The sequence below is a fragment of the Melospiza georgiana genome, chromosome 2 (genome assembly GCF_028018845.1).
Source record: "Melospiza georgiana isolate bMelGeo1 chromosome 2, bMelGeo1.pri, whole genome shotgun sequence".
NCBI classification, from domain to species: domain Eukaryota; kingdom Metazoa; phylum Chordata; class Aves; order Passeriformes; family Passerellidae; genus Melospiza; species Melospiza georgiana.
Window position 1 is genome coordinate 109,976,518 of NC_080431.1, and position 21,036 is coordinate 109,997,553.

Genomic DNA, 21,036 nt, shown 5'->3' on the forward strand with positions numbered 1-21,036 from the left:
GAGAGGAACAGGGAGCTGTTAGCCAGGCCTACAGGAGCTGCAAAGGAGCATTTCCCAAGAACAAGGCACAGGATTCATTTTGGAATGCCAGTCAATTGACTGAAACTCAGATGGCCACAAGGATGCACTTGCAAAATCACAGTCAAGACTGGGAGCTTTGCATCTAAACCTCCTGTGGACATTTCATGTAACTTCTCTGCTTTGACATTCTTCTCTTTAAAAGCTATTCAAGTTGATATACTGATAAATCGTCATTTCTCTGCTTCATTTAAAACTTTGTCTTTTCAGGTGAGCTCACTAGAAAGTGGCCTGTGCATATCCCACACAATAAATATGTAGACCACATACCCAAAATCAAAGGCATTACTAGTTCTTTTGGCACCCAAATGTATCTACCTGTATTTTGCACTGTTCTAAATGGGTAGAAACCCCTCAATTATCTCTCTTAGACCTTTTTATCATGTGTTTTAGCAAATGTTAACCACAGAATCCAAAGCAGGGAAAGAGAGGATGTACAGGAATACATAACTATATCAACCTGTAAACTCCATTATATGCTTCTTACAATCAGTTCCACATTAAATCTGTGTACCTACATGACTCTGAATGAAATGCTGAAGTTTTCCAGATACTTTACTCAGCTGAGGAAGCCCTGTAGTGATGCTGTATGTTTATTGCCAAAGTATTCCTAAAGCAGCCATACAGACTCTAGTGGAGTTCCAACACATCGAGCCCTGAAAAGTCATGACAAAGGCCAACATACCCTTAAAAATCACTTTTGTTTCTCTGGGGTGAAATTGCATTCCCATGCTCTCAGGAACAGAAAGAGCATGCAAGATTTCCCAAAACATTCTGACAGCCCAGTTGTTAAGGCCCTTCTGCAGTTAAGGGTTCTCGCTGTCACCTCTTCATGACAGAATGAATAAAGTTATGTGACTATCTTTCGTTTGAGGCAGCTGGGGATGAGGTTTCTGAATCTGTATGAAATGTGTATTAGGGGTTTTACTGTCTATTACACTTAATCCAGTCCCCACTTAAATGTGCCCTATAAAATTATGCAAAGGAGGATCACGAAGTTCTGAAAGACCAAATCAGATCCCTTCAGCACATCACGTGTGCACTCTGAGAAGAGCTTACGATTTAGTTGCCTCTAAAATGAATCAAAACTCACACACACCAGAACTACCCTATGGACCAAACCAACTTGCAAGTGGAAACTTCTCTCCCACTTGTACTGTTCCAAACAGAAATTCTAATGCAGCCAAAAGTAGCTGATGTTGTTGTTATCAATACTAAGACCTTCTCAGCTTACTTGGCTATTATTCTTACTTGACTACTGAAGTAATCTCTGTCTTTTAAACTGCATTTGATTTATTAGGAAAAAAAAACCAAACCAAAAAAACAAACCAAAAAAAATGCAAGAACTGTTGAGACAGACAGGATTGCAAACTGCTAACAATCAAGATTCCACTTGGCAATCAATGAGATTTTCAAAACATACACAGTGTACTAAGCAACAATCAATCTGATTGCCTGTGTACCTGTGTATTCAATAAGCACAGTCCAAGGCACCAGAAAAAGCACTTCTGTAAGGCTGGGCATGTACAGCTGGAAACCAACATTTCCTCTGTGTGAAGAAATGCATTTTCCTTACCAGTAAGAGATTGAACCATTCCTCAGCACGTGAAGTTACCGCTTTCCAGTTGCTGTTCAGCAGGCTGAGTTTATCATCCACAAGACTTTCCTTTCCTTTCATCACTGCCTTCAAATTCTCTCCTAAGTCACTGATGCTCTTCAGCTGGCCCTGGCGTTTCTCAATCTCCTTCCGTGTTGCCTACATGAGCAGAACAAGAAATAAAATTTCTGGGAATTAGAAATTACCCACACTAAGAACATGAAATGTTAAATCAGGCAGCAAGTTTATACTAGAACGCACAGTCTTGCTTCCTATAGGAAGGAAAGGCATTCTGTAAAGAGCAGCAAATAGAAAGCAAATTGTTTCTCTTGAGGTCTGATAAAATTGAATATATTCTTCATCTTCTTGCAAAAGCCTAATTTTCAAAAAATGCAAATTATCTTTCAGTGTTCAAAATATAGTCTCAATACTTAATTATTAAAAATTAATCAACATTTCATAATATTTATATGGAGATATTAAAGTTAATTTTCATATAATAAAATCAAATAGTTATCAAATAGTACATACAGCTTACATAATAATTGGGACAATAATACACCCATCATGGTGACACCTTAAGACAGAAAATGCCATCAAGTATAGTCTAGTAAATATTTTATTACTTTAATATTTGTCATTGCAATCTTTTTCAGAAGAAAGCATGATATTTTCTTCTGTTAAACTTGTTTCCTAATTGTAGAAATGCATATTTTCATTACATTCACTTGAGATTTCAATCTGCAAACCAAAATACTAAAAATAATCTATAGCCCATAGCATTTCTAAGCCTGATTGACTACAACTCATGCACTGCATAAAGTCAGATTTCCAGCATCTCTTCCCACTGTTATCTTACCTTATAGATCTGATGTGTAAGGTTACATAATTTACTTAATATTCATGTCTTAATATTCACTGCAACATACAAGATGTCTAACAAAAGGAACAAATCCCAACATATTTAGACAACATGTAAAAAAAGCAGGTGTTTAAATACTAAACAGTGAGATGACACAGTGCAAAGTACAGCAGTCTTACTGAATACTCAAGGAAAGGCACAACTCCTCACACCTAATTTCACATATAACTGTTTTTATGAGAGAAATTTATTTGAGATCCTTGGCACCTGATAGCAATGATCCAGGCATATAAATCTCTGCTTATAAAATAAAACTGCAAGCAAAAAGTGTTCCAAGATGAACACAAACAGAACTTAGTAGAGAAGGAAGAAGCACTGGTCTTCAGGGACATGGATGTCTCACAGAAACCTAAATACAGTAAAATCAAAAAAGCTCTTCAAACAATGGCTCTTCAAAAAAATTGGCAAAACCAATACTTCCATCTCAGGATGAAGCTGTTATGCAGTAGAACCCCACCTTTATGACCTCTACACTATCATATCTCTCATGGTCACAGATCAGTATTATTTTGTGGATAGTGTATTGACAGTGAAAGCAGAACGTTCATTTTTCAATAAAGACAGTATAAAATTTTTCTTTTTGGTAAAATAGAACCTTAATAGTACATTCAACTTATTCAGTCTGTCATGTTTAAAGCAGCAGCTCGCTTCCTATGCTTAACAGAATTCAGGATCTCATTTTGCAATGTTATTTCACAGAAAAAACTTTTACACTAGTATTTCATGTAAGTATGAGCAATTTTCCCCATGCTATCAATTTTCTAAAATACACAGGATATGTAATAGAACCAAGGCATGATTGATGCAAATTATTAGCAATATACTATATAATTATAGAATTTGAAAAGGAGAGTTTAAAATTTCAGCAGGTCCTTGTCAGATTAAAAGAAAAACATGCCCTCTTCTAGTAATGTTTTATTTGTTTCACAGCAGGTGCAAAGTGTCATCATGAAAAAAGAATAACACAAAGGATATAATTTACCCTCAATTGAAGATGGAAAATTTTGATCAGCTTTCTTTCATTTTCTAAACTATTTTCTTTCATTTGGAAAAGACTCTCTGAAGTGTATTTACCCTGGGTTGTGGTTTCTTTTGTATTTTACATTTATGAAAATGCTGACCAATCTTGGGGTATATAAATAAATATTATTCCTAATTAGTAAACAGATGGACTAAACAATTAAATGTCTGTTAAACAAAACTGTTACCCAAAAACCAGATGTGTAATTCCCTATGTGTAAGAAACACATTATTTCCTTTCAAAATATAGAATTACTGTAAACTAAAGACTTAATGCACCTCTGGGCAATATGGATTCTAACTCCCTCGTGTAATTGCAAGTAAGACACACGAATCACACTTCCTGTCATTGTCTTAAAAAACATTGTGGCCCTCAACAAAACACTGAAGGGACAAAAGCATCTTCCTCAATACTTTAAATCTCCATTATTACAAGTTCTGAATACAACTGAAAAACTAGCAGGGTCTGTAAAGTCAGTGGGATTCCCCTCTGCATTATCAGCTACCACTTCCTCTGTAGGTTATGAAGTGCACCAGGTAAACTGACTTGCTTTCACAACTTCAATAAGACCTTTTTGGTTTGTTTTTTTATTTGGCATCTCTTCATTATATTCCTAAGAATTTCCCATTTTTCTTTCCAGTATTACTAGAAAGTAATAGTCTACATGTACTTTACTCACTGCAATATAACAGCACTGTTAAATTTTCTGTAAGAAAAAAAATCAAAAGTACTACTACTAATTCAACAACATTACATAAAACAAAGAAGTATGTGTCATGATGTCAGGATTTAAATAAGATTATTTCAGTATAACTCAAGGAGTGGCTTTTAAATTCTAATTTTTAAAGAGCGAGTTTCACACAGCCTTGCTGGATTTAAGCTCCTTTCTGGTTGCCATAACATGAAATTGCATTCCAGCTGTGTGGTTTATTTGAAAACATAGAAGAAAGTTGTAGAATTTAAATTACAGAATGAATAGAATTAGCTTTGCAAGTTAAAAATTACATTTTAAACATGTAAAACCTTAAAAAATCTCCAAACCCCCAAGTCCCAAACACTACCGCAATGTGTACAAGATGAAACATCAACAAATAAAGTGGTTAAACTCTTCCCAGAAGGACTAAGCAATTTATACATTTTGATTTTGTGTGCTTATCAGGGTGAAACTTTGTTACATAAATAAAATACAGAAATGTAGCAGTTGTGAAGAAGCTATTTTTCTGATATAATCATGGCATCTTGGGGAAACAAAAACATGTAAACAAAAGATTGAACTAAAAATCCTAACACTGAGCATTCACTTACAGCTGTGAAACTTTATCAACAGTGTTGAACAACTCCAAAACAGATTATATTCTTCTACTGTTTATCATTATAATGAAGTTGTTACATTATTTTTTTTTCTTTTAAAACTAGTATATTTATTTATAAAACAAACTCTTATCCAAGTGTTTATTACCTGCTGGAATAGAAAGGCTCCATAAATCCTTCCAGGAAAGATATCTCCATTAAAATATGTATACAAATTATACAGATTATATTAAGGATATGTATACACATAAAGCACTTCTCTACATATGCCACTATTTAGGATCACACCTATTAGCAGATACAGAAGTTAACAAAAGTTAAGATGATGTGAATCTCTACCCAGTCAAATGTCAGTTATTCAGTTAGACTAAATTTTGAAGTGCCTCTTTGGAAGAAGCTCCTGTACTTCCATGTTTCTGAAGTACCAGTTATGGATATTTGGCACAAAATACTACCATGGAAATTCTCTGACCCAAACAATTAATTTGTGTTTCACTGGCTGAAATGTTTCCTTTGCTTCTTAAGGAACTGTTTCTTTTCTCACTCATGGTCATAAGAAAAATGTTGGTCGTCTGCTTTAAACAAAACTGGGGGATTACATCACCATGGAACTCCAGGGCTTGAACATTCCAAGGAGAAATGGCATCTAGGTTCCTGGCATCCAGGAAATCAAAGCAATCAGACAGACCCTGGTGCAACTCTGCATGCAGAGCATGTCTCAGGTGATTAGTTTCTAATCCCATTCCCAGAAACATCAGAATGGAAAGACGGAGAATCTGAGCTTCCCTTGTGCCAGTTTCATTCATCAGAACCTCAGGAAAGGAGTTGCAGTACAAAATAAAAGTTCTGTTTAAAAACACAGCTTTGGATAGGTTGAAATCTGTGCCGAAGGGAAACCATGCTGCAGCATGTAAAGTCACAGGGATGAGCTTTGCTGGGAATTTATAAGTGGTTTGTAGCTGCATACAGTAGGTAATATTTTCCCTACTTTACATATGGATCCATAGAATGACAGGATGAATCACGTTAGAACAAATAATTGCAGTTCCCTGAGCAGATATTTACATTTTGAGTGGTGTTCACAATCCTGTCTCTGATCCCACTGCGCTGTGATATACTCTTTATCTTTCAGTTTACTAAAATATACTTACAGGGTTTTTTACAAAACAGTTACAACTGTTTTGTTTTCTTGTTTCTCTTTTTTTTTTTATGGTTTTGGTTTACTGTGATGATTTTTGTACATTCATCCCATCATCAAATACCAACTAGGAATTAATTGTGTTTGTAAACAGAAGTTACATAGAAATGGGTTTCTTGGTGTTTTTGTGGATTTTATTTTTTTGTTTTGGGTTTTTAAATTATTATTTCAATATTTTGTTGGTTTGGTTTGTTTTTCTGAAGATGTGGTAAAAAGAGCTTCTGAGCTATATTTTATAATGATAAAACGACTATGTACCAAGATGAACTAATGATGTTTTTTTCCAAACAAACCAGAATTGTAAGAAAATGCAAGGGATAGTATATTTAGTCATGATGGTCATTAACATATGCAGATTAAAAAACACAACAACAATGAATGAGTGAAGAAAACTTCTCTGTGCCTTTACACCGCCTGTGATCTTTGGATTACTTGAAAATACTTTGCAATCAGAATCTTTCTAAAAGAAATTTGGTGGCTCAGCTCTCACAGGTGGGATTGCAGAATTAATCAGAAGACATTATGGTCTTCTCAGTGGCTGATTATACATATTTATTGGTTTATTTACAGCATGTCTTTTATTTTTTTATTGCATTTTGGCCAGTGACTATGAATCAGTTGACACAATTTACAGTTTGTCTTCTTCTATGGATATTACTGACAGGAAATATGCTGCTAAATGTAATTCTAAGTACTTCAAGTCAACTTTATACTCACTGGTATTACACACTGTGTTAAAAAATCAGATTAAAGCATTGGTAGTGTCATACTGCTGATAGTAGGGAGTGATACAGAATTTTCCTGGTAATACCATCTGCCATTTCCTTTTTAAGAACATGGTTTTCTGGCAATCTAATTCTTATCAGTCCAGTTCCTGATTAAAAGACAAATAAACCCTGCAGTTGTTAATGTCTTCAGTGATAAATATGTTCACTAAATCAGAATTCTAATTATAAATGGATTTCTAATATACGATGTTTAATGACTATCTTTCCACCCGCGTGTCATTTTTCTTATCTATTATAAACAGAGCTGAATTCAAATGGAAAGATTTAACTTGTCTCTACTGAGCAGAAAGGCAGGATTTACAGTCTTCAGTATATTGCTCATCTCATTTCACATAACTCAGCCAAGTTTTTGTTCCATTCCTTGAAAAATTCTACACAGGAACAAATACCACATTTCCCTTGATGTCCAGATTAATGGCATCTTTCATTAGCTTCTTTTCCTTTTCAAGATGGACATTCCTTTTTACTTCAAGGTGTTTATACCTTGAAGACAACGTTCAGATGTATGATTTCTTTTATTGTCAACTCTATAATTATCTTTGTAACCCTCTGAGTAATCTTCACTTTTAAGAAGACTTGGGTGCTGAAAATGAATTAGAAATAAGTGCACAAATAAATATAACTGCTTCCTTGTCCTGTAAAGAAAGAAGATTATTAGCTCTCTGCTTAGATATATCGACAGCAGCACACATCCAATTTTCAGTTCATTTGCACTATTGAATTCTCCCCTCTCTCTCTCTCTCTCCATTTTCCGTTTTTGTTTTTCTGCAGACTTTTGTCACAATGGGAATCTGCTGGGCTTAATTCATCTCCCAGTGCATTTCATTAGATTGGTTACTGTCTTTGGCAGCCTACTTACCCAGGAAGTCCAAAGCCCAAAGCTGTGACATTAATCAGCTACTGTGAGGCTCTGGTTCTGGGGACTAAATTATAGATGTACAATTTTGTGTGATGCCTCAATGAAATCCACATAGGAGCAGCAGCATCGTACTTATTTATGAAGTCCCCACAAGAATTTTAGTGTGTCCAGGATAAAATGCAGCACTGTCTCCTAGTGGGAGCAGATTCTTTAGGAAAAAGCACAATCCACATAATTTCTGCAAATATTTACACTTGTAAGTCTAGGATTTGCCACATATACTACTTGTTGGATTGTTCCACTTTAGAAGTCTGCTTACATATATGTGAATATTTGTTTATATTTCCTAAAAGGCAATGTTAAAATGGAATTTTGAAAGCCACTCAGTAAATACGTATTTTGCCAAGAGGCAGCTGCTCTCACCCAAAGTTGTTTGTTCTTATTTTAGTGATGAACTGACTGAAGGGGAAGAGCTGAGGTACTACATGAGTTTAGATTGTAGTGAAGGCTTTGGGGAGTATTTGAAGCCAAAATATCCTTTTTACCAGCTTTTCCTTCAAAACTTTATGTATCAATTCCCTGTGAGAATTCACAATACTCAACAGCACTCTTTAAGATTAGAAGGCAGCATGGTTCCTGTCTAATATATTTTTTTTCATGTTAATAGTTCTTATTTTAATTAGCTCTTTTTACTTTTTTTTAATTGTCTTCAGATAAGGAATACATTGTACTTGTTGTAGCAAGCTTAAGACATAACAAAGGCTTCCCACTGTGCAGGTGCACTAATCATCAGGTTTTAGGTTCTAATTATGCAACTTCAGAATCACTAATGTTTGTATCTAACAATAAAGTGATATTAAGGACAAATCTTTCTCTTTAAACCCCTGAGAAACTACATACATCTGTATGCATGTAAGCCTGCATGTATGTATGACAGGAACATGAAGTGCATGTTTCTGTTTCAGTAGAACTGTACTGTGTAGTCACCACTGAAGATTATTTTTATTTTACCGGGTGAATGGCTTAACTACCTAGCAAGTCAGTTTGGGGATGTTAAAACATGAAGATTTTCTAATTTGTCTCTTAAATATATGACATTTATCCTTTGTTATGGGTGTTAGAGAGTCACTGGAAAGCAGCCCAGCAGAAAATAAATTGGGGTTGCTGGTTGACAGGTATGAATGTGAGCCAGGTGTGCCCAAAGACACCTGGCCTGGGTCAGCAATAGTGTGGCAGCAGGACCAGGGCAGGGATTGTCCCCCTGTGCTCAGCGCTGGTGAGGCCACACCTCAAATCCTGTGTCCAGTTTTGGCCTCTCACTGCAGGAAAGGCACTGAGGGGCTGGAGTGAGACCAGAGAAGGGGAACGGAATTGGGGAAGAGTCTGGAGGGTCACTCATTTAAGAAGCAGCTGAGGGAGCTGGGGGTGCTCAAACTGGATATTTAAGCACTGGAATGGGATGTTCAGGGAAGTGGCAGATTCACCATCCCTGGAAGTGTTGATGAAACAACTGGACACGGCACTTAGTGCTTAGTTAATCGGCATGGTGGTGTTTGGCCAAAGGTGGAACTCCAGAACCTTGGTCTTTCCAGCCTTCACGATTCTATGATTCTAAGATCACAATATCAGTCCAAAGAAATGAGAGGAACTGTGCAAAATTTACTACAGAAAAATCCACAAGTGAAAATGAAAAAACATCAGGCAACAATAGGAGAGAACAATGGGAGTTGTAGGGATTTAGGTTTTGATTTGAAAGTGAAAACTCCTGTAGTCAAAGCAGTAACTGTAAGTTAGTAAGAGAGAAAGTTGATATTTTTGGATATCACTTTTAAAATACTGTCTTTCTTAGAGACTGATGACAAAAAAAAAAAAAAAAGAATTCTAAATCTAACAAAAGATATGTAGACTATGGGTTTTTTAAATTGTTGTTATTGTTGTTATTCTTAGTATTGCTATTCGTTTGCAAATCATCATTGCATTTTAAGGCTAAAGACACTTTATCAAGCTCAGAAGCTTCAAAGGATTAGTTAAAAACAAACAAATAAAAAAACACAAAAGAAATTTTACTCAATTGCCTTGAATCTTCACTGCAATTAAAAATCAGGAAGATTGCCTGGGTATAATTCATTATTATTTCTATATTGCATAGTGAAACTAGTAAAACGTTTAGAGTATTTCTCCCATTAAACAAAGCATAAGTGGTTTTGGTCTTCTTTTTCCCAAACCTCCAATACTGTTTAAGGGGATTTTTTTTTTTGTTTTGAAATAATATAGAAACACTTGTTCAAAATGCTGCTGGCTGCACCCAGTTACTTGAAATTTTGAAGCTTTGGATAATGTCGACCATAGTGTTCCCTAAAATGCAGATTTTTGTTGTGTGAATAATGATTACTTCGTTTGTTTATGACCTCAGCTAGATTGGATTTCTATTACATGTGCAGAAAATGAAATAGATTAGCTACTGCTGAGTAATAACAAGCCAATTTTTAGCATCACACAGAAATACTTTTTATACAGACATCTTGCATTCCTCAGTTTCTGTAAAATGTTTATTTAAACTGTGATTTTGAGGAAAATTTTGATTTAGGCTTTGAGTTTTAACCTGAAAGATGAGTTCAGGGTAAAGTCTCATGAAAGTAGAAAGCCCTCAGAATGCAAAGGAATGAGCTACAAATCTAAGAGTAAGAAAACAAATATCCTGGCTGCTATGTGAACACGTAGAACATATAGTGTTCTGGCATCTTTAATCTTTCATCTACTGTTTAATACCTTTCTAACCATCAGTAGAATGGTGTAAGAGATCTCTACTTATGTGGATACTGGGTGGTTGATTTACAGTACTCTAAAAAATTAAATTCTAACTTTAAATTCATCTCAGTGAAGATTAATGCAAGGTGAAGGTGAATTGTGCTATTGATCTCTGAAGAGACAAGAAGGTTTAAACTTTTCTGAGCGTTAATGATAATGCGAGATAATGCCAAAACATTCACAAAGTTCCACTAACTAAAACGCCAGAATTGTTAATTCCTTTTCTTTATCACGAAAGAAATCTACCTTTCTGCAATATTCACATGCGTGTGTCGCATTGTTACCTTGCCCCAGGCAATTTCAGCATCCAAATTGCTGGGCATCCCCTGCGCCGCCGATCTCTTTGTCAGCTCCGCGTCTGTCGCTGCGAGCCACTCTGTCAGGGCATTGATCTCCTTCCGCAGCTTCCGGGACAATTTCAAGCATTTCTCTAACTCCTGCTTTTTTTCTGTCACCTGCAGAAAGAATAATTGTGATTATTAACCCTTCAGTGTAGCAGGTCTGATGGCTTTCATATGACATTTTCCGTAGGCCACCTCTCTATAAAATCTAGACTTGGGATTCCACAGGTAAAGTTGCACTTTTAGTACAGTTAGGTCTTGATTTTTTTCCTGTCAGTATCAGTAATTTTGCTGCTAGAATGCAAACACCTACAAGAAAATTATGTGCATAAGCATGCATTGAATGTGAACTACTAACAGAGCTCCACCTCCTCCTCCTCTGTTTTGAAGTTGTGCATAGAAAATTCATTTGGAACAACCGAACTAACAGTTTTTCCTAGAGACAAAAAATAGATGTCAAAACCCTTCAAAGGGCATATTTTAATATAGGTGGCCATGTAGGAACTGGGATTCCTCAAGGTTTTTTTCTGTGTAGATAAGCTTCATGGAAGAAATGACATATCAGCCAAAAAAAGCCTGAAAACTTGAAACACAATGTCACTGAATAATGTCAAACCAAAGCAGCACATTTAACTGTAAGGTTTTAATTTTCTGAATCTTTTGGATGTAAAATACTCGGGATGACCTCTGCTTTAAAGGTCTTTTAAACTTGGTACATGGTACCTGGATAGAAGGCTGAGTAATTATATTGCCTTGACTGTCTCACAGGCATTTTGAAAGAATAGGGCAAATACAGCATTTCTTGCAAGCCCTGAGACTCTTCAGGGAGAAGAAGAAAAGGTTTTACTTAATTAGCAGAGAAAGTAGAAGAGTAAATTAATAGAACTTAGTTAGGGAGACTACACTACAATAGACAACAGGCAACTAGTAGCAGAAAATAAAAATTAATAAATAATGCTGTGATGAAGTTGAAAAAAACCCAATCAGAGAAGGAGGATTAAAAGTGTCCCATAGATCACTAATATTTAAAAGAAGTTCCTAATTAGCTTGAATGTCAAATATTAATCCCATTAAGACTGCAGCTGCTGATTTGTATTTAAGCATTTTAAAATAGAAAAAAACTTTCTACAGTGGTAGAGAACTGCATCCACTAAAACTATTTTCTACTTTGCCATTAAGAACAAGTAGTGGTACAATGATCAAATAGATTTGTAGATCAGCTGCCAAGGAGAATTTGAAAATGTAACAGGATGGTACAAGGTTAGGAACATGGCTTTTGCTATCCCTGAGTAAGGAGATGAGATTTGCCTAGGGAATAAGCTTTAAAGTGTCCTGATAATTTATTATCACTCTGTAAAGGCTTACTACTGAACTCTCATAACATTTTTCACTGAATATGCTTTATGTGCTTTCTTGCATGCCAAATTTATTAAATGAGACCACAGAACTTACAGTCAGGCCAAGAGGTAAATCCCTGGGAAGGACCATAAAACTCAGCTTTTTAGAGCTCTATTCACACATGGAGCCAGGTTTTGCCCCTCTTCTTCTGAAGAGTGTAATAACAATTGTAAATAACATTACTTAGCAGCAATACAATGCAAAGTGCACTATCCTGAGCCTGATTGCCTGTTTAAGAATTTTAAACACTTGGTATATTACAAAATGAAGTTACTGATACTTGTCAAAACAGAGAGAGAATAGTTGTATTCCTATATACATCTCTAACGTGTTTATTATATAAATAATACAATATCACCATATACATTGCATATATCCAGAGGTTACTGATTAATCAGTTTGTTAGTACTTCAAATGTAAAGATGTATTTTCTACAAAAAATAGGAAACAGTGCCCTCTAAAGGCCTTCGGGGTCAGAAAATGTGATCGTGAGTTTATTTATGAGGGGGTCTTTTGAAACAGTACTTACAAAATCACACAGGTGAACCTATGCTTGAAGACATGTTTTTCCCTCAGACCATAAGTTTCAGTCCTGAGATTTACTATTAGTTATAAATATTGTTATTTTTCTCTTAAAAGGTCTTTGTCTCCATGCAATAATTAGTGCTGATAATGGCTATTCAATTACTTTATTTCTATATATCTGGGCTTCTGTGACTTTCTCTTAAACTGTTAATTACCATGCTGAGTAAAATTAAATGTGAGAAATTCCACCTAGTGTAGCAGAGTTAAGCCCAGCACTGCACATTTTTGAGACACATCAATTTGCAATATGGCTCACTTCAAGTCACTAATGGATCCCTAATGGTACATTTTTATCCCTTCATTAGATAAGAGAGGTTTCCTGCAATAATAGCACCTGTTTGCTGTTAAGTTAAACATAATGCAGGAATAAATGCCACAGTTATTTCTAAAATAATGGAGACATCAAACATATTATCCAATCCCAAAGGACAGCTATCTGCACCTACTGAAGCTGACTCCAGTTTTCCTGACACTCAAAAGATTGATGTCTCTTAATACCTTTACTTTCTAGAAAGAGAGAACTGTTTATATTCAGCTTCCCTAATGAGCATTATCTCTGTCAAAAGTAACATAACTCTTATTGCTTTATCATACTGTAGTGACCAGGGTTTGAGTCTCATTATCTGTTTAAACCACATACTGGCTCTCAGGATTACCATGGGCTCATTTTCCTAGCTATTAATAATTTATTATTTGAATAATTTATAATTTTAAAATTAAGAATTTTCTTCCTGTCCTGTTTTGTGTTTTTCAAGTGCATAAATTTTAGAAATAAACAGACAGGTATTATCTGTCATTCACAATTTTCATTCATCCAGCCACAGCACCAAACTCAATCTCATCCTACAGTTTTCAGAAGTTCTTTCAGAAGTTCTAATGAGGGTAAGAGAAACTAAACAGAGTAATGAAGGATATGTGTTAACTGAATTATTTAAATGAAGTCTTCTTTAGGATAATGCCACAATGTCTCTTCTGACTCTAGTTAATATTGGTTAGGTCCCTGTCCATCCTACTCTGTTTAGGTTTTGCACAAGTGCCTCTTGAGGAAAGCTTCAGTCACAAGAGGTTTTTTGAACAGCAGATTTTTGAACAGCAAGAAATGGAAATTATATATTTTAAGATCTATACAGTCAGAGGCAGTAGTAATTTAAAAGGTAGATTTTTCTCTTTTATGAAGCAGACCTATAAGTAAAACTTGATCTAAGTAATTTCCTAATCTGAAGTGATTCTTTGAGGCATCAGAATGAAACAACATCCCCCATCTGAACTCTAAAAAACAATGAACTAGCAGGAAAAAAAATACATTATTAAGAAACTAGAATTTTGAATTGCAATAGAGGACATTTTTTCTTTTTCTAGGTTGTGGTTTTCTTTCTTCAGAGCAACTGAATAGCCATGCTGGCGATTGCCTTTGCCTCCACTCCTTCTCTCCCACTGGAACAACCTTGAAAGGACCCAGTAAAAAATCCCATTTACTTACCACACCAAGATTACTTTTCACTTTGCCAGTACATGGTTTTATATTAAAAACAGAGAACTTACCTTTGCACCTAATTCATTATATTGCAGCTTCAAAGCTGTAAGCCTTTCATCCAGTTCCTTTGGGTTCTCAGTCTGCTGCTTCTGAACAATCTGCCTCCCAGTTTTTATCACTGTTTCCACTTCAGACTTCACCTCACTCAGGTTTTTATATAATTTCTAATCAAAAAGAAATATTAAAGTGAAACACCACCATTAAAACAAGAAAAATAGAAAAGACCATTGGAAGTGTTCAGAATCCAAATTCAGAACAGTCCATCTTTACCAACATGTCCCTAAAGCCTAATTAACTAAACTAACAACTAAACTAATTTTAGTATTAGAAATGTTATACATGAGAAAGTACACATCATTATTAATTGGTTTAGTCAGTGACACAGGTTGTTTTAAAACTTAGAGAATGCAGTATTTAAAACAACAAGAGATATCTTCTGTCAACTCAAACAGAATGCTGGATGTATTTGAACAACAAATACCCATTAGTTTTTAAAATCTGTCATTTTTTTCATACTGCTAAATCTAGGGACTGGAAGGATAGAGGATTACCCCTATATTTATTAAGTGTCATACTCTAAAAAATTCATTAATAAAAGTAACAAAATGAGGTGGACCTACAATTACTAATTTATTTACTTAGAATAGAATGTATATAGTCTAACTCCTTTCAAGGTGCTTAATGTGATAATAAATTCTTCATTCCTGAAAAGAGGACAACAAATTAGGAAGTTGTATGATAAACATAAATTGTCTAAATTCCGAATCTATACTATAACTTGATTTTGAAAAACAGGAGGAACATTATGAGAATCCTATTAGCTAAAGATGCTCTAAAATCACTAAAGGTTTTCCACAAAATACATCAGGGCTGCAAAAGCCAGCTGCTGAGTGAAGACATATTAATTCAGTACAAAGCTTCTAGCTACCACATCATTCTAATAAAAATGCCATTTTCACTAGAATATGAATTTAAGTGCGAATTTTTTCTTCTTTCATTCAAGAAAAATGAAAGATGTAAAGCAATAACATTGACTTGCCCCATGCTCATTTTTAAAATTTAAATGCTTTCTACATTTACATCTGAAGGAGGTTGGGAAGGGAAAACCTTCAGGCATGTCATTGCCCCAGTAAAAACAAGATCCACAGAAAAACCCCAACAAACAAACCAAACATAGCTAGAAAAAATAAAACCAAAAAAACCCCAAAAACCCACAAAAACCCAAAAAAGCCCAACCCACCCCCCAAAAAAAAGAAAATCAAAAAAAACCCCCAAAACCCTCCAAAAAGCCCCAAAAAACCCCAAGAAACCCAGCTACCTTTGCTGTTATAATCTTCTTTTTATGATCATCATCAAGAATGAGGTGCTTAGCTTTTTTTATTTAAGGGGGTCAGGATTATAGTGATATTAAAGCGATATGTAAGATTTTCCTCATATTCTTTAGGACATATTCAGGTCATCTTTTGCTCTTGAACTGAGAGAAAGCCACCTCATGGAAGTTTTAATCTATGGTTTTCCATTTTGCTTTGTGTTTCCTGGTTAAAATAGATTTGTGTTCCATAATACCTCTTTTGGTTATGTCACAGAGTTCCATGACTGTAGAATGTTGCAGAAAATAGAGCCAATATGGGGAGATAAATTCAATTGCAGGACAGGAACTGGGAATTAGAAAGGGACCCTAACTGGCATTCTCATTCTTTCATAGTGAAAGTGCACATCTAGAGTTCTGAAGGGAAATTTTGTGGTTTTTCTGGGTCTTTTGTTTGTTTAGGTTTTGGATTTTTTTTGTGTAACAGATACTTTGTTTCCTATCTGCATTAAGGACAGTAATCTCTAAATTTTAGCTTTCTCTGCGTAAAGCCAATAGAAAGACAGCATCCTGAATACTCACCATGCAATGATCCAGCTGTGATTGTACTACTTCCTGCTCAACACTCTTCATCTCCAGCTTGGGCACCTGCAATTTCACTTCATCTAGAATTCTTTTGCATTCTTGGAGGCGCTGTTCAAAGTTGGCTGGCTTCTGGAACAAGCGGAACTTCACGGACACATCCTGCAGCTTTTTCTGAAAAGAAAACATGAGCAAGTAGAAAGTGTGAAATCAAATCAAATCAATGCTGAAGACAAGTCAGCATTGTTACAGAATACTTGGAATACATTGTCAATCAGCAATTTCTTATTAAAAGAATATAAAACTTTTGGAGAAAATGTCAGTGGCAGAGAATCCTGGGTCTGCACTGGGGGATAAAAATTCTTTCATCATCCAGGGCACTGGATGCAGCAGAGCCTGCAGCTAAAGAGCCTGAATACACACATAAAGAAGGGGAGAAATTTTACATTTTTCAATATGCAAAATTTTCAGGGGTGTGGGGAGAAGTAAAATTTAATGATTTAAAGATAAGCCATCCACATGGGAGAGTGAATGCTCTTCAACTCTATCAGTTGCTCTTCTTTTTATGAGGAAGGAAACTTTTGGTCCTTCAAAGAAACCTAAATAATGTGGCTTGGCAGTAAGTAGGTCTAGCACAAACTCCAAGATTTAGAGTATAAAATTGATTAATATTTCAATTAAAAAAAAAGCCTAGGCTAGAATAAAAAGAAAGCAATTTGAAAGCAGAAAAAATTCTGTGAGAAGCTTGGTCTCTAATTTCACCATTTTCACAATTTTCTATCTTTGTGCACTAATTAGACTGCTTGCTCACATGATTCCCTAGCTCAGGGGAAGGGGAAATAATTAAAAATAAAGAAAAGGAATTTTAATTATCTACTTGAAAAAGAACAAATTTCTCTATAGAAGTAAAGAGTGAAGTATTATTGAATAAGTTTTTCAACTCACTTGGGAACAAAAAAAAAAAGAACAAATTTCACTAAGAAATAACTAAGTAATTAAATAGGAACTTGGCATTTGCAAACACATTTCCAATTTTTTTATCTTCAAATCCTGGAAACTTAATTCCACCACAATGTGGCCTGTGCCATACAGATTTGAGGAAAAACTGTAACAAGGCTTAGAATCAATCTATACATTGTTAAAAAGCCTTCCCACATCTATCAGATTTCTGAAAAGGAGGCAGAAATCATGAGCAGAAGACAACCTGGAGTACCACAGAAAAGTGTGTAAATATCCAGCAACTCCTCCCAACAACTTTCCTCTTTAAACACTTTTCAATAAATTCAGATCCAATAAGATAAGAAAGACATTCTTTCTGTCTATGAGTAAGTGGAAAACTGAATAAAAGTAGGGAACAAGGGTAGGAATAAGAGGCCTTATTTTTGTTCAGCGTGTTTGCATACACTAAATTTGTGTGTAATTTGTTTTTAACTTTCTCCAGTCTGAGGAAGGCCAAATCCTTTGAGAATCTTGCATTGCTACATCTGTACCAGTAACCATTTGTGTTGGTCAATACATTAAAATATATTTAGAAAGAGAGAGAATTACAATATTAATAGCAGAGAAAACGAAAGCCATCTGTGAAGAGTCACTCAAGAACTGAAAAGTACTGAGGATCTGTAGGGGGGAAAAGAAGCTTTATATACAAGCAGGATCTAATTTATCTTTTAGCACTCTCACTTAAGTTCTCTCAGATAACCATAACAGCTATATTATATCTTTATATTTATCACCAACAGTTTTAAAATAATATTATATCAATGCTTAAAAGCAGCAAAATAATCACAGTTGGTATTTGAAACAATTTGGAACATAAAGAAACCAAAAATGTTTTGTACCTGTCACAGCATAAAAGTCATGTATAAAGACATTTTGTACCTGAATAATGTGTTCATTTCTGTTCACTTTGTTTCAAAAAGTCATTTTTTAAATAGAAAATTTACAAAGAATTACAGGAAAATGAAAGGCCTTTATCTGAAAGTCTCAGTATGCTTTAACATATTTGTCAGTCTAGAAAAGAGACAATTGAGAGAACTGTATTCAAAAAGTTGTGCAGAAAAACATTCAGTACTGAACTGCAAAAAATAACTATTCATTAGAAAAGATTTTACATTCATGTAATATTTCTCAGCCTGTTAGGACTAACTAGGTGCTATACCACTATGGCAGAAATAGATTTTTAATTTTTTAGTCATACTTTTCCCCTTACATTTAAAAATCAGAACTCAACTCTCAGCCTACAATAATCTAAAAAGCCAGGATAAATTTGGTTGCCATTAACAGTTGCTGCAAAATTTCAATGCATTCGTTTATTTTCATAGTTGTTTACTTTATGCCCGAGTAATTGAATAATAGAATAAATATGTCAAATTAGAAAGATTACTTAGTGAAAAAAAAGAGGAAATTATTTATAAGTGAGAATGCTATTCAGAAAATAGTAAGTGAAGACTGATTTTCTGTAATGTGTTTTATCGCTAAAGGTAGCATAATGATGGGAAGGTATTCAAGAGAGTTCAGCGGCCTAAAATCAAATACAGTCATAAATATATGTAACAAAGGGCTCAGCTTCTACCTGCTTTGGTAGTTGATATTTCCATTATGCATGTAAATTACCACTTTTTTGTTTATATTTTATCTAATGTTAGCAAAGCAGTGTCTCAAGATGACCTCCACCAATTTTTCAAAACTAAAACTGGTGCACATACTCAACCAGAGAAACCTTACAAAGAAAAAAAATGTCTGCAGAGAGGTGGACTAATAAAAAAGGCACCCAGAAAGGGTTGTGCTCTCTTGCATGTTGTTGAATTCACAAACATTTATTTACACAGTCATCTGATGCCTGCCTTTCGCTGATGAAATATGGGCAACTTCACAGCTGCCATGGAGACCATCAGAAGGTGAGTTAGTATGAAGAAAGGGTGAAAACTGAGGAAACATAAATATTCTCAACAAAGAAATCTAGTCCTATATATAAGATGAAACATTAGAAAAAGTAAATTTTTTAATTTCAAATAATTAACCACTAAAAAGCAATTAATGACACTCATAATATAAAATTAAAACCCAAACTGAGGTGCCTAGACATACTTGACAGGGATGGATCAAAAAATGGCAATAGTTAAATTGTCTTTCTAATGAACTATGAAAATTTGTTTTGCCACCTACAAACAAAAGCCAACAAAACAACAAAAAGCAAACCAGTAAAATAATCAAGAACCTATTATTAATGGGTAAAAATGTGTATTTCTCACTGTTGGTTATTCAGTCTTCTTAATTTTTAAGAAGGTCTGTGTCTATTAAACTAGATGGAATAATGCATAATCTAACATTTTAAACTGATGTCTGAATTGAACAGCTCAGCATAATTTGTATTTCAAATGCAGCTCTACTAAAGATTTCCAAATATTTTAACCTATTTCTGACAGTAAATATTTTCCAATACCTCAAAGCTTAAATCAAAAAAGCCCCACTGTAGTTTTATCTGTTGAAACTTCAGCATATTCAAAGCATCCCCTATCACATGGTGTCCCTACCAGCTGGCTGTATCAGTCCTGCACTCCTTAGAACTGCAGCCAAAGAAACAGGATGGGTAGGATAAAAAAATGTGCAGGAAGGAGATATGGGTGGTATGCTTTACCCACTCTGATTTTTCTGGCTAGAAAGGACCAGCTAAAGCAGAAGAGATACCTTAAGAACACTTCAAGGTAGAATAATAGTACCACTCATACTAATTTGAATAAGAGAAGGAAAAATGGTAGAAATAAAATTTGCCCACCTGTGCCACATCAATTTGGGAGAGCACTCTTTTGGCTGCATCCTTACCCCGGTTTCGTTTCTTCATTTCATCCAAACTTATCTCGTGGCTTGTTAACTCAGATTGTATTTTCTGTTGGAAAACAAAGACAGCAATCAGCAAGGTTTGAGGGAAAATTGCATGCTATTCAAATTATTTGGAGCAGTTGATTTCGAACCATGCTGGACAGCAGTTCCAGCCTGTAGAGCCCTGCCAGCAGCACGAGGGAGGAGCCCCTGCCCCTCTGCTCAGTCCTGTGTCCAGCTCTGGCCTTCTCAGGGCAAGAGAAACATCAGCAGAGTGTGACAAGGGATGCTTAAAGGACTGAATGTGGATTTACTTTTTTCTTTAGGAAAAGAAGAGTTTTCATGGGTAAGAATAATAAAAATTAATCATAGGAAAAAAATAGAAAATTTATTTGCTTCACTATTCTTAATTCTTCTCATTTTCACAGTATGACCAGGCAAGTTGAGAGAAAACTGATCAAGTATCCTGCAAGTATAACATCACCTTCATCTTAGAGAGCAGCGCTATCTGTAAAACAGCACACAATTTTTGGCATACTACTGACCAGAATCAATGTTCAGTATCAGTCTTCTATAGTTAAAAGCACAATAATACACAGTTCATTATTATACTAATTTCATGTATTTTCTAACACATATTGCTTGCTATGTTTGCTGCAAAATCAGTGTGATCCAAAAAAAACCATCAGCTTTTTTTTGGTTCACCATTAATCAACCTCAGAAGACAAAATTAACTCAAGCAGTGTTGGCTAGTGCAATGTAATGGAAAAGAAGTCCCAGAAAATATCTTCCTGATACCTCAGGAAGATTCACATATAATTATGTTTAAATTGTTAGAAAATAAGAAATTGTTATTAGCAGAACTGCTAGACAGTACCAATGAAAA

General features: G+C 35.0%; 1 protein-coding gene across 1 annotated transcript in view; it reads right to left on the reverse strand.

Annotated features, from left to right (window-relative positions):
• The window catches only part of DMD (dystrophin), a 1,043,539-nt gene that overhangs the window by 599,256 nt on the left and 423,247 nt on the right, over positions 1–21,036 (reverse strand). Inside the window, 5 exon segments of the mRNA XM_058043463.1 lie at positions 1,655–1,834; positions 10,867–11,037; positions 14,449–14,604; positions 16,332–16,505; positions 20,107–20,217. Coding sequence (XP_057899446.1) covers positions 1,655–1,834; positions 10,867–11,037; positions 14,449–14,604; positions 16,332–16,505; positions 20,107–20,217 — 792 coding nt within the window.